The sequence below is a fragment of the Epinephelus lanceolatus genome, chromosome 2 (genome assembly GCF_041903045.1).
Source record: "Epinephelus lanceolatus isolate andai-2023 chromosome 2, ASM4190304v1, whole genome shotgun sequence".
Classification (NCBI taxonomy): domain Eukaryota; kingdom Metazoa; phylum Chordata; class Actinopteri; order Perciformes; family Serranidae; genus Epinephelus; species Epinephelus lanceolatus.
The window spans coordinates 48,412,446-48,427,231 of NC_135735.1; the positions used below are offsets into that span (position 1 = coordinate 48,412,446).

Here is a 14,786-nt window from a genome sequence, read left to right on the forward strand (position 1 = left end):
AGACATACGGGGGGAGCTTGGAGTAGAGCTGCTGAGGTGGTTGAAATGGTTTGGGTATCTAATCAGGACCCTCTTGAGCACCTCCCGTTCCAAATTCCGGGCACGTCCAACTAGTAGGAGACCCCTGAGGAGACCCAGAATACCAGGAGTGATTATATTTCTCATCTTCCCTGGGAACGCCTCAAGACCCCCCAAGAGGAGCTAGAAAGCGTTGCTAGGGAGAGGGACGTCCGGAGCACTTTGCTCAGCTTGCTGCCCTTGTGACCCAGCCCTGGAAAAGTTGATGAAAATGGCATGGATTATCACATACCACCCCCTCACATTTGATTGACTTGATAATGGATAGATGATTTCGGTGCTCTCTCCAAGCAACTCAAGACAAGACTTTTGTATAACGTTTTGTACGTAGCATGTATATAAAAATACATACATAGTCTATGGTTTTGCAAATAAGGTTTTCAGATTTGTGATTTTATTTGAGTTTAACACCCGCTCAATTTCCCTGGGGTCCATTCAAATGACCACTTGTGGATCTTGGAGACTCACAACATTGACAACCTATCAACATCACTGTACAAGTTGAGAAAAGTTAGAAGAAAAAGAGAAAAAAGGTTAACTAAGTAGCACTGCAGTTCAGACATCAGGATAAAAACACTTTAATCACCAGATGGACACTTTTTACACAAGTCTGCACTGAGTTGAAGTCAGTTTAAAGTTTGTATTGACCAGCTGGAATTGTATCAGTAGTTCTATGTTACTGCACATATCTACTTTGCATCTCCAAACTAAAACATGTTTAGGTGCTAAAAATACAGATTTGTTTTGCCTTGAACATCACTGATTTTCTTGTGTGCTTCCACGGGAACTGTAAGATCAAAGGTAACAAAATTTTATTTGGGTTAACAGGAGTTTTACTTTACACTTGCCTTATCTGAACGGCAATGTTTAGATGTCATTTAAGAGGCTTCAATGTTTAAAAAAAAAAGAGAGAAAAAGATGTATAAAAAAGAAGAAGGACTGTCTATACAAGTTTTCATCAGGATATCAGGACATCATATCCTGATAAAAATTTTGTGATCTCCATCTGTGAGATTGGAGATCCTCTATGGGATTGAAGAGGTTAAAGAGTGCATGCATCTAACCTGCAGTCTTGCCGCGGGTTGGCAACATATCCTGGGTAGGCTCCTTCAGTGATGTTACGGCACATTTTGCTGTCCCTGTCTGAAGGCAGCAGGGTCCCGGCTCGCACCATCATACCCAAACAGTGGTCAAATGTGTTCCTCTCTTCTGGACCATCCTCCGTGAAGAAACAGTGACCCAGTGTGTCATAGCCCACCACATCCTTTACCTGCAAGGAAACAGACATGTTGAATTTTACTAATCATGGGCTGACAGTATTTCACACTAACACAAAGATTCTGTCACAGATCTAACTGGAGAAACAATTGCCCACAAAGACTGCAACTGGCTGTGAAAGCATCGAATTTTTACAGCCTAATTCGTTTTTGGACAACTATTTGTTAAATGAAACATAATTTAACATGAACGTTCTTCTACAGCTCCTTCATCCATGTTCTAAAAGTTGACTCCTTGCCAATTGACTGAGCACTGTGGGAAGGAAGACTAAGGCCTCTAGTTTCGCAGACCAGGCGAGGTGGAGGCACAGCGCACCTGCCAACTGGGTGTGGCCAGGCGGATTTTGCAAGTTTGGCACACCATGCGCGCTGGCGCAGCTACTCCTCTTTCCCACCTCCGTCCCTCCTACCTGCGCAAGTCGGAAAGAGGGAGGAGAGAAGGCGTGGAGCGGGTTTTACACTGCCGATTCACATCACACCAATCAAATGAGCCCCCCTCCTCGCCCTTAAATGCGCCGCGCAAAGGTGTAATGAGAGTTACTCAATTCGCCATGGCAGAAGAGAGCAGCAGACAGATGCTGAATATATACTCCTTATCTGATGCTGTGGCTGTTTGCGGTTGGCTGAGAGGGATGTGAACTCATTAGTTTGCAACTGTGTTAAACAAATCAGGTTGGGTTTCCATTACGCGTGCCAAACGGTGCCAATCCCCTTTGATCTGACATCAGATGTGACGGGACAGTCGATATAGAGATACATTTATGTGCTGATTGCAGATAGTTGCATTGAATAGTGGTTTTTTGGGTATTTATTGTATTGTTAATGTGCCTGATATTCTGGAAACCTGCCTGTGAGGTTTTGGTGATGTGTGCGCATTGTCTGCCGGTCAGCCAAACTTCCGCTACACCGGCTGCGCTCCGCCTGCGCTGACAGTAGACCTGGTTTCAGCTGGCGAGCTTTTAGCGCACCTTCGGCGAAGCCTTTTGGCACGAAACTGTCACTGCGCCAAGCTGGATCTGTCGACACCTCCCCCTGCTGCGCCGCCACACCCATCTCAGCGCACCTTGGTCTACCAAACTACCAAACTGAGTGCGCCTCGGGTTGCGCTGCTTGAAACTAGCTCTGCGCGGGGTTCGACACCCTGCGCCACCCTGCACCGTGCCGGGAAACTAGAGGCCTAAGTCAGTACATTTACATGCACAGTTAAGTGGAGCTACGGTTATAGCTTGACCAGGCCGTTTAATTGGACTACTGTCCTTGTCACAGTATACAAGACCAAACAGTCGAGCATCGTTCAGCTGTTCTGCCATTTTTCTGAACAGGTCGCCATTCCATGTCTTCCTCCCATCCATGTATTTTAACATATTCAACTCTTTCAGCTGACACAGCATGAACCATTGGATCTTATGGTGATAATATATATTTCTGACTTTTTTTTATGTAGATCTGTTTTTTTTAAGTTATTATTATTATTATTATTAATGGTTGTATATGACTTCGTGAAGTCACTGAACCTGGCCAAGACCAAGAGCTTTTACATGTGCTGGTAGGTGGGCAGGTGGCAGGTCAGCTTTTTTGTCCTGCTTCCAATTGTTGTGCTAAGCTAACTGGCTGTAGGCTGCAGCTTCATACTGTATTTACTGTGTAGGCATTACAGTATCATCTCCTCAAACTCTCAGCAAGAAAGCAAATAAGTGTATTTCCCAAAATGTCAAACTTTTTTTGTAAGTACATTCATTGCAAATACATCATGTCAAAACAGGAAAAAAATAAACTTAAATAAAAATTCTCAACTGACCAGCAGTCCATTGGAGCTGTGGATAGTTACGCAGCGGGAGAAGGAGTGGTGGATGGATAGATCGCTGACAGTAGTTGGGGGGTTGTAGCCTCCCCTCTCATCCACATCTCCATTCATATGGAAATGGATAGGATAATGTCCCATTGTCTGCTGGCCCATGTGCTGCAGCTCCACCCCAGATATATGAACTGCCCTGAATCCCCGCTCCACCTGATAATGACAGCAGATAGATGTCAGTCACGCCTGCAGGGTGATCAGGTTATTATTTGCCCCACATAAGATAACTTAACAGTTATAACTGTAATCACTGGGCACAGCAAAAAAAGCAAGAATGGACATTGAATGTGTTGGATTGAATGTTATAAAGGCTATTTCAACAGCAGCTGTTGGTGAATGAAAACTATCAAATTAAAAGAAAGAAAGGGGGATGGAGGCAAAAGAAGGGTTACTGAAGAAAGGAGCTGCACAAAGCAGAAGTGAAAAGAGGAAAGGTGAGAGGAGTGAAAGAAAGGAAGGTGGGAACACTTAACACTTTCAATTTAGTACCTTTGGAGCCAAAAGTAACCTTTCAGACAAGTTACCCAGACCCTAGGTCTGTTTCCACCACAAACAGTACTCTCTCTCCAGCACTCACTATATTTCCTCATCACTGGTGACAGACGGAAGTCTGCACCTCGTTTATCGTCCACAGAATGAAGTCTCATTCCAACATTTTCAGAACAAAACAGAACAGGTAAGAGTGAGAGTCTCTCTCTATGGTATATTTAAAAATAGAGGGTTTGTGCATTTAGTCCTCAGGAAAGAGCAGGGGTTTAGCGTTGCCATAGCCCACAGGAACAACCCTCCACTCCACTTTTTTTCTGCAACTGAGGATTAGAATATGTGCAATTCACATAATCCGGTCAAAAATATTATATTATTAAATGCTTGAAGATTCTGCTAAACATACTAAAAGTGTATGTCATTAAAGGGGAACAATAAAAACTAATGGAGCAGTCAGAGTTGTCACACTGAAATACTACTTACTACTTCTCACCTTCAAGGCCATCAACAACCTTGCCCCTCAGTATCTTGCTGAGCTCCTTCACATTAACATACCCAGCCATACTCTCAGGTCCTCCTCCATTCAACTCACCCTCCCACCTGCTCGCTTATCCACCATGGGGTCGAGAGCCTTCAGCCGCTCGGTCCCCCACCTCTGGAACTCTCTACCACAGGACATAAAACACTCTGACTCTGTCACCTCTTTCAAATCTCGCCTCAAAACTCACCTTTTCAGACAGGCATACTCCCTTTAATCTGGACTGGAATGACCTCAGTGTTGCACTTTACTGCTGTTTTATGTATTGCGTTATGTATTTTGTCTTTTGACTGTCATGTTTTATTGATTGTTTTATTATTGTCTTTTGTACGGTGACCTTGAGTGTCCTGAAAGGCGCCTATAAATAAAATGTATTATTATTAGTAGTCATAGTTAGTCATAGTTTACTAATGTATGTAAAACTTGCCTCGGTATGAAAACTGGTTACATAAGCTTTAAAAGCAGCCACAACTCAGCCCTGAGCAAGAGTAACAGTTCTCTGTCGACCAAACAGCAGACTGCAGTGTTTCTAGCTCCACCTTTTAGTACCAGATCTGTGCGCTAGGTACCCCAACAGAGGGGTGACCAAAAATGGGGATGGTAAGGAACAGTTCCATTGGTACCATCCACAATTTTCATAAACAATTAAGACCAATTTGAGCTTGGGACATAATCGTGATCAAGACAAAGCCTAAACACTAAATAAAGTTGCTTTCCACCCTCCTCTGTTTCTATAGGGTTTGTGGACCCGTTTATAAACATGAGCGTCTCCATCTGTGTTAATTTTGACAGATATTTTAGATTTAGTCTTAGTTTTAAGACAAAAATGCTAATTAGTTTTTGTCACATTTTAGTCATTTTTATTGTTCATACTTTTTGTCCACAGAAATTCACGACATTTTAGTCAACTTTTAGTCATTATGTTTTCTATATATACATTTTAAATCTTAAAACTAATCAACCAATCAACGTGACAGGTTGTATAAAAATTTCATTTAGACATTTTTTTCTACAACTACAAATTATTTCTATACACTTAAAAACTATCGTTTCTCCAGCAGTTTTTGGCAGGTTTAAGGGGTGATTTACCAGCACACACTTACTGATCATCATTTGAAAAGCTCAAATATCTCTCTATGTATGATCTTAACAATCTTGAACAACACAAAAAACTATTCTGAGATAACAAGGATTTGTACACAGGTTCAATGTAAACTCTGACTTATCGATCTCACTGTTAAGAAGCAGAAAAATAACTTCATTAAAGTCTGAATTCTTTTTTTAATCTGCAGCATGTTAGTCTGGAGGGTTAAACTTGTGTCCTCTCACAGAGCTGGTGATTAAAACTAAACTTTCGGCTCTGTCAGAGAAAACTCTGCTGACTTCAGACTGTTTACTTGCGTCACAACTACAGTCACAGATAAACGAACCTCCTACCTGCCTGTCAGTCAGTCCAGCCTGAGAGAAGTCCTCCAGAGATCGGCTGTAAAGTCAATCGGCCAGCGGCTGCTCACTTCGCTGCTGTTCAGCAGCTAGCAAAATATCCTGGCGCAGACTATTAAATGGGGTTTACCAGCCTGTCACTTGTGGCATTTGAAGATAATTACAAGCACGGCTGTTCTGGCCTTTCAGTGTCCAACAGTCCACCACTAACATTTTCGTCATGCTTTGTCTCATCTCGTCTTGTCTCGTCAGTGAAAATTATTGTCAGGATCTATTTTTAGCTCATCATTGCCTTGTTTTTGTCGTGGAAAAACGAAGAAAAACAAAGAATTTTCGTCATTAACACTGGTCTCCATGTGTAAGAGAAAACAGTTCTTGCTATGATAGGAGGATATGTGTTTTCTTGGCTACCATAAGGCTATGGATAGATTTAGTATCCACTGAGTTATGTCAGCAGTTTCTCCACCATTTTTTGAATAAAACAGATGATATTAGGCTCCACATCGCCCTTGTGACCAGAAATCTCCTCATGTACACTAAACCCTCTGCCACTATATCTCTTTTAAGCAAATTTCATTGCTTAAATAAGAGGAGTTAATCTCCCACTTCAAGTGTTCCACCTGCAAATTAGACATTATCCCCATTAGATTTCTTAACAAGGTATTTCAGACTCTTGGCCCACAAATTCTCCCTATTATCAACTGCTCACAGAGTGACCCAGGAATAAGTCCTAAAACCCAAACGAGTTAGCATTTTTGCACTTTCGGTTTCCTTGTCAGTGGGTTTTTGAATGGGTTTCTGGTTGGACATCTGAAATAAGGTCTGTGGTTAACACAAGCTTGAGAGAGAATATTCAGTGATCATACCGTAAGGTACCTGCACTGAGGCAGGGCATTCAAAAGCAACACATACAGTGTCACAGGAAAAACAGCTTTGAAGCTAACAAGCAGTGTGCAGAACAGAACAGCATGCCTGGAAAGGATGCTGTTTCTAAGTGGGTGTGATCTACGGTAAAGCTGTGCAGAGCTGATGTATCGACAAAGACCAGAGAGACAACCAGTAAGATGCTGAACTTTAAAAGGGAAAGACTGTTTAACTGGCAAAGACTGCTGCTGCCAAATGTTTGAGTTAGCGCTACACTGTAAAATATTTGCCTGTACATTTACAGTAAATTACTGGTTACTAGTTGCCTTACTTTCACAGTAAGTTACAGTATAATTTTTACAGTAAATCATTGTGAAATGACAGCTGTATACTGTGATTTCACATAATTATGCCTGCATATTACTGTGATTTAGCAGTAAACTCTGCCCATTGCATTGCTGTGATATAACAGTACAATGCTGTAAAGTTACTGTATTTAACTATAACTTAACAGTTTATATACATTGGATTTAGCAGTATGCTCCCGTAGAATTACTGTATTTCACAGTTAAATTCCATATATTACTGTGATTTAACAGAGTACTTCTGTAAAATTACTACACTGCCAACATGAATTTCACAACAAACTTCTGAATATGGTTATCTATCACAGCTGTAGTCTTTAAGGTGATAATACTGTAATTTATGGTGAAATATTACAGTTACATATTCTAACTTTCTAGAAATAATTTGCAATGTAATGCCAACCACGGTGGTCGGAAGCCCTTTTTGAAATGGATCACTGTTATAACTCTTTAATGTCAAAACATGCATGAGCAGCTATTTTATCACTAATGTTGTTTGTTTGTTGTAAAAATATTTACTTAGATAATCATGTTTGTAGAGTAGAAGCACAATAAATGGTGATTTATTGTTAACTGTATTTGACATGCCTCCTTGTTCACTTTTGGTCACAAATGTGGTGGAATAATGACAGCAAGGTGCCCAGACTTTTACTAACAGCTGTAATACATTCATGACGAGGGTTTATTAAAAATAATTGCTTAGTTTGATAGTTCTTTAAATAAATATGGTTAATATGCTTTGTAAAAATGCAATAAATATATACATTAAATACAAAATCCATACATATATATATATATATATATATATATATATATATATATATATATATATATATATACACACATATACATATATCTATCTATCTATCTATATATATATATATATATATATATATATATATACGTAGATTTACTCATGTCCTATGAGCCTGGCTGCTGCCTGCGCTCCTCAAGGTGTCCCCACAGCCCCCTTGTCACAAAGGCAAAACTGTGAATTTCACGTTAGAGCTCCGCAGCTGTGGAGCTCCCTGCCTGAGGAACTCAGGTTAGCAAAATCAGTATCTTCTTTTAAATCACTCACAATTTTTATAACACATTGTCTCATTTATCTGGTTCAGTAAAGCACTTTTAACTGTGTTTTAAAATGTGCTATACAAATAGAGATAATTATTATTATTATTATTATTATTATTATTAACATTATTATTAACATTATTATTATTATCATCATATATACAGGGGGAAATGTTGGGCTGTTCCTTTATCTGTTATTATGTTTCTTTTTTTTCAAGTGAAGTTTTTTCTCACTGAATAAGGTATGACCATTTATCTTTGCAGCTGATCCAGATTCTCTGGTCAGGGTCATTGTTGAACCTAAATCAACTGTGCTTACGCCTACAGTTGGTAACTTTTATAAAAGATAACTTTTTTTAGGATTTTAATGTCACCATATTCACACAGCATAAAATGAGACAGATAACCTGTGAAAAAAAAATTATACTGCAGCCACTTTATTGCCTTGTAGCATCTCTAATGGTCTGCTACATGTGAAGGAAAATGACCAGTCAGGGCTGAAGAGTCTCTAACGCAGCTGTCAATCATGATAGTCACTGCTTGTGAACTGCAGTCAAACTATCAAACTAGGCAACACTTATCAATATGCCTGTTTCTCACTTTAAATGTTTTCAGAAATATATGAGTGTCCCGTTTAGCTGTACAATGAGAATGTTTCCAACCTAGCTGCCATTTTGGACACCACTAGTATAAAGCACCGCCCACCAGCCAAACCAACTGTTAAGTGCACTAAACAATGCACTAACATACATTTCTGAAAACATCTGAGGTGAGTAATAGGTAATGCAGTAAAAGAATATCTTGATTCATATTTGATCAGAGTTGTGTAGTTTGACGGACTGACTGAAGTTCACGGAGTGACTGACTGACCACTGCATTAGAGACTCCTTGGACGACATCTATTGCACATCTGTTTGTCCTGGAAGAGGATCCCTCCTCAGCTGCTCTTTCTGAGGTTTCTACCATTTTTCCCACCATGCACTTCAACAGTAGGCAAATGTATTCACTGATGATAATAGTAAGTCTTAAAATTATACAGCACAATTCCTTTTTGCTATGAAATAATGGAATCACCAGCTGAAATAAAAATAGATAAAGTCCCTCTTTTTGAAGATTAACATTAAGTTAAGAGATAAGACCTTGACTTATGATTTTTTATACCTGTCTACATTTGTCAACAGGTGCAGGGACAAGGTCTGAGTACCTTAATGAGCCCTTATTAATGTATTTCTAGATTTTACCTGGCCTTTTTTACCTTTATATTTCAGTGAAGGTAAAGTAGGTCTTATTTAAATTAATGACTTAGAAATGCTAGATAATACAACCATAAAGTTGATCACTGATCTCTGACTTAAAGGAGAAGTCCAGTATTTTGCACTTTGAGCCCCATTTCTGGGTTGTTTATGATAAAATGGAGTGGTTAAGACCAAAATAGTGACGATTGCTCATTTTGAACCTATCCTAAAACCACCCTAAACGTTCGTTTTCAAAGCCATGAAACTCACGGAGTGGCCAGTGGTGTTCGTTGATGTTCTGACATAAAAATCTAAGTGCTTGTTCCTGGCATCATACTAGGGATGCATGATAATATCTGCATGTCATTGGTATCAGCCGATAATGGCTTTAAAATGAAAGATCTGAATTGGCCAAAATGTCTTTTCTTAATTTGCACAATAATTGAACATTACATACACTGAAAAGTATTATATTTCATGTCTCCATCTGCTGGTTGGCCATCACGCTAAGTTGATCCCACTAGAGACTTGATGATCACTAAAATTAGGTAGGGCAAAAGTAGATATATCGGGGGTGTCAAACATACAGCCCGGGGCCAGAACCAGCCCGCCAAAGGGTCCAATCCGGCCTTCTTGATGACTTTGCACACCTAATGTTGATTCACATGTGAAGGCTGAGAGGTTTCCAGGTGCAATTTAAACAGTGAGCAGATACTTAATGTAAAATACTACCTTATAGGCTTTTCCACTTTGACCAGAATACAGCTCTCTGAAATAACAGTAAGTACTTTCTATGGTCATTTTTAAAGATTTGGAACATTGTGCAAACTATTGTCAATCTGCAGCTTCAGTACAAAAGAATCTGTATCAGACTTCTGTCTTACAACAATATTAGTGGAATGCTGCTGCTGAGGCCCTGACAAAATTTCACACTGTGAGGCAGGGGATGACTTGACCTGCTTCTTCAATAGCTTCCACTTTAGTGGATAGCATATGATGAGCCCTAGTGGAAACTAGAACTGTGAATCACCTGGGTGTCTGCTCTGGAAATGACAAGGTTAGAACAACAGTGTACCTTTAAATGTCCGCCGAAAGTGTCGAAGTCGAAGAATGTGCAGGCCTCGTTGCCATAGCAGCCAGGCTCTATCTCCCCACGGATCAGGATGTTACGCTTTAGGAGGCCCACCTCTGCTCTCATATCCACCCCATCCACTTCCTCACCCATATGGATGAACTGGGCCTTACCTGCACAAGTACAAACAAACATTCCATTTACCAGAGCTGAGCAGTGTGAACAGATGTCCATTGTTACCAGAGACTGAGAAAAGTACAGTTTGTTGTGTATTTGCTGTGTGTATGTGTGCATGTGTAGGTATATGGCTGAACAGTTGTTTCAGATAATTGCAATGGACAGAATGGGGAAGCTGAGTCAGAGTTTGTTGCACTATTCTTTCTCTTTTTAAAGGAGAATGGACAGGCAACATTTATAATTATGGTGAACAGACAGAGGCACTCGTAAACACATTGACGCATAACACATACACACATGTTGTAACTCATCTACTTTAAGAAAGAAAGAGAGAGAGGAATACCCTTGAGTTGACCAAAGTAAGAAAGCCAATCTCTTTTTCACCTCCCCTTTGACCCAGCCACCCCACAGTTAAACTTGCAGTATGATTACACGAACCTGCACTGCAAAATATTTGACTGTGATGTTTTTAACTTTTAACTTTTTCCAGTAAATTCCTGGAACCTAATTGCATTACTTTTACTACAACTTACTGTTTTATTTTCACAGTACATTACAGTAAAATTAGAGCTGAATAATAAGACCTCACATATGCCAACAAGTTACTGTGATGGCTGTTGTAGAAATGCAGTGTCACTGTAAAAGCAATGCAGCTCAATAGCCTGTAATTTACTGTAAAGTGAAATTTAAAATAGCATCGTCAACCACTGCAAATTGGCCATTGGCCAACAAACCTATATAATATATAAAGGTTAAATTTCTACAAAAATCTATTTCAGACATTTATTTTGCAATTCTGTATACACTATACAGGTAAAGCCAAACACTGCATTCATTTTTAAAGTTTGGTAGGCTAACCTTTTCCATAAAATTTTAAAAGCTTGAACCTTAAAGGTATACTGTGTAGCAATTGTTGGTTCCTGTTTGTAAACAGTATCTCCAGCGAAAGTAAAACCCAGCCCTAAATTTACTTGCACTCGTTTTTTTTTTAGTATCCGCAATTTTTGTAGCTTCCTCTTGGATGAGTGCTGCCTACAGTTTGGCACATGGTCACCACCTCTTTATAAAATCCCAACCTCATCTGTGCATTGTGCCCAGGAACGTCCCAAACATATACACATACTAAGAGAAACCTTGCTCACTTTCAATGTATCTGAGTATAATGACAATAAAGATCATTCATTCACCATTTTAATAATACATTTTATTTATTTTATTTTTATTTACACATTTTGCCATGTCCCCTATCATATCTCATGAACTGGTTGCCTTAGGGAGGCATCACTGTACTTGTGATAAGTGTTTGTGAGGTTGTGTGTGAATGCATGAACGCCTACATGCATGTGCACAGACACAGGGGCCCATTGCTCTACAAACTGGGCATAGTGATAGTTATGACAGGACAGGATATCAAGCTCAGCTCACAGCTACATCAGCTGAACTCAAGCAGCCCAATCAACTGATGGAGCAGCTGATTGAGGGAAGGAAGTCAGCTGATAGATCACATGATTCCTTTCTATGCAACCAATTGGTAAATCTCATTCAGGGTGTCTCCTCCCCAGCACCTCCTTACATGTTTTGTCTGACTTATCAATGACATTTCTGTTTATCACTGATGCTTGCTCTGTTCTGTTCCGGGGGGTCTTTGCTAGCCTGGTTCCAGACCATAGACCCCGCCCACTCAACTAAGTAGGCTTGCATCTCTGGTCTGGCATACGGCAATGAATTTGCGATTTATCTCATCCAAAAGATGGAAGGACCAATGAACGCCGGGGGTGGGGGCGGGTCTAACGATTAGCCAATCAGCACCACGCTGATGTCAAGCTGTACGCTGGTGGGTAACTGGTGAGAATAGCAACAATGGCGACCGCTACAGATCCTACAGACCACATTAACGATGCTATCGAGGTATTTCGCCACTACTCGTGTTAATGGAGGACCAAATTAAGGAAGCTGCTAAACTGGATTTAACGGCAATGCAGCTGGGCGTGCACGACGACGGAGACATTTTAAACGGGCAATGCTCGCTTGTTTTCGGCACCCCCGAGGCATGGATACTAATGACGTCAGATTCTGGGTGAGTCGTTGATCTCTACTGATTGGTTAGGGAAAAATCAAATTCCCTCCCCCTTGTAAATCGCCTTCAATGGAGGCGATGTCAGACTGAAGCTGGGAGCTTCAGTCTGACACTCAGGCTAGGTCTTGGCTGCTGCTCTCCCTGCCTGAGGCTTTCCATGTAGGCGCATGGAAGGGCTGAGAGGTATGCTCTCTCTGCCTCAGGCTTTCTTCATAAACGCATGGAGTGGCAAAGATGTGTGCTCTCTCTGCCTTAAATCTTTCCACATAGGCACATTGAAGGGCAGAGAGGTGTGCTCTCTCTGCCTTAGGCTTTCTGCATAGGCTCAAGGAAAGGCAGAGAGGCCCCAGAACAGAAAAGTAGAAAAACCCGACAGCACTCACTAATAAGTATAATACTTTTAATATCTTGGATTGCACAGCAGCAGTTTGTGGGTGTGTCTCCCTTTTAACAGAAACCTGCCGGCTCAGATTAACATAAAAAAAGATACAAATATAGACCACTCATAAATGCAAACATCATAATGCATCGAGTAGTATAAATATGATAGAAAATCTTAAGGCACAAAATACAATATTAAAGAATAGACTAGAATGTATAAGAAACTTTGTAAAAATCGTCAATAACTTTTTGTCATGACCAAAAGTGTCAAAAATCTCCAACATGAGAAAAACAACAACAATAAAACCTATATAGGTAAATACTATTGCAGTCACCAATAGTGACCAGTGTATGACCAATAGATATGGTCCATCTACTGTCTGTGGAAAGTAATGGGTCTACATGTGTAGCTGTCCAAAGAGCCCATGCAGAACCCCCCAGACAATAATAATGGACCACATAAGAGGTCCCAGAACAGAGCCATACCGCCAAATATAATACTGCAAAAGGAAAAATGGAAATAAAGTTTTCTTTGACTAAAGTGGTCCTGACTGAACTAAATCAAAATAACACATCACACATCAGGAGAGACCCCTCACTTCCCAGACTCCTCCTGTTTTCCACACTCCTCTAACTGTTGTTTGTAATTTTATGATGTATATATGACTATTAATATTTTTTAAAATATTTCCTTTTATAATAGATATATTTGTGCTTCTAAATGCAGCGGATTGCTGACAACCAAGTTTCATTATGTTTTAAAATGCAATGAAAATAAAGCATCTATCTATCTACATGGTTGCAGCTATTGTGAATTTGCACTTGCTTAAGGATGCTTTTCACACCCATAGTTCATTTGGTACAGAACAAGAAAAAATATTTACATAACAATTACAAGCGGCAATTGTGGGTTCAAGCCCTTTCTTGGCAAATAGCAGGAAGCAGCAACAGTGACTGGGTTTCAAGCTTTCGCAAAGCTGAGCAAAGTCACTTCAGCTTCATTTCAGGGAAAAAAACTGATACAGCATGGTATCGCAATATTTTGTGTGGTGATATTGTATTAATACAAAGACACAAAGTATCTTTCTTTTATTACATTGTTAATTTTTGCAAATACACATTTTAATACAACTTTAGAATAATAAAATCAATTACTTTTTGGTCCACCAGATGGTGCTGTTTTTTAACTGATGAAGTCAACAGAAGTCTCAGTCAGCAGCATTTGGCAGGAAGTTCATCAAAACAAACATGGAGGCACTGGAGAAAGGAATCAGAAATGTGCCGTTGGCGTTTAAATCAAACATCTGGACTTATTTTGGATGTTTTAAAACAGAAGGAAAGGAGGACTTGGTTATAACACGTGATTTGCAGGCAGTGTGATATGAGAATAAAATACCACGAACATGAGGGACATAGCGTTAGCCACTGATGGCCAAGCTAGAATTAAACCTGCTCCGCTGAAAAAAAAATCAACCAACACTGGACACGCTTAGCTTCACAAAACTACCATCCACCTCTGAAAGAGCTAAGAAAATAACACAGTCCATCACCTCCTTCATGTGCAAAGATTTGCGTCCATACAGTTCTGCTGAAAAGGCTTTTGTTACATGCTAAAACACTGGAACCCAGGTATTAGTCTGTACCCAAGCTCTAAAGAGAAGATAAGTATAAAGCTGAGAAATCTTTGAGTACAGCAGGAAGGGTGGCATTAACTCAGGACGCCTGGACTTCCAAGGTCAGTGGATTAATATGTGACTATAAGGGTACATTATCTAACAGAGAACTGACTGCTGTCTCACGTTCTCTAAACTGTCTCCAAACTAGAGCAGTAGGCCTACACAAAAGTCACACTGGAGCACACACT

The 14,786-nt window shown here is 40.1% G+C and overlaps 1 protein-coding gene across 2 annotated transcripts in view; it reads right to left on the minus strand.

The window, feature by feature from the left end:
- The window catches only part of cemip (cell migration inducing hyaluronidase 1), a 383,014-nt gene that overhangs the window by 93,844 nt on the left and 274,384 nt on the right, over positions 1–14,786 (minus strand). For both annotated transcript variants that reach the window (XM_033622351.2, XM_078162221.1), the window contains exons 12-14: positions 10,291–10,460; positions 3,154–3,363; positions 1,143–1,348 (exon numbers count right to left, since the gene is read on the minus strand). In XM_033622351.2, the coding sequence (XP_033478242.2) occupies positions 1,143–1,348; positions 3,154–3,363; positions 10,291–10,460 (586 nt within the window). The remainder of the gene's footprint in view (positions 1–1,142; positions 1,349–3,153; positions 3,364–10,290; positions 10,461–14,786) is intronic.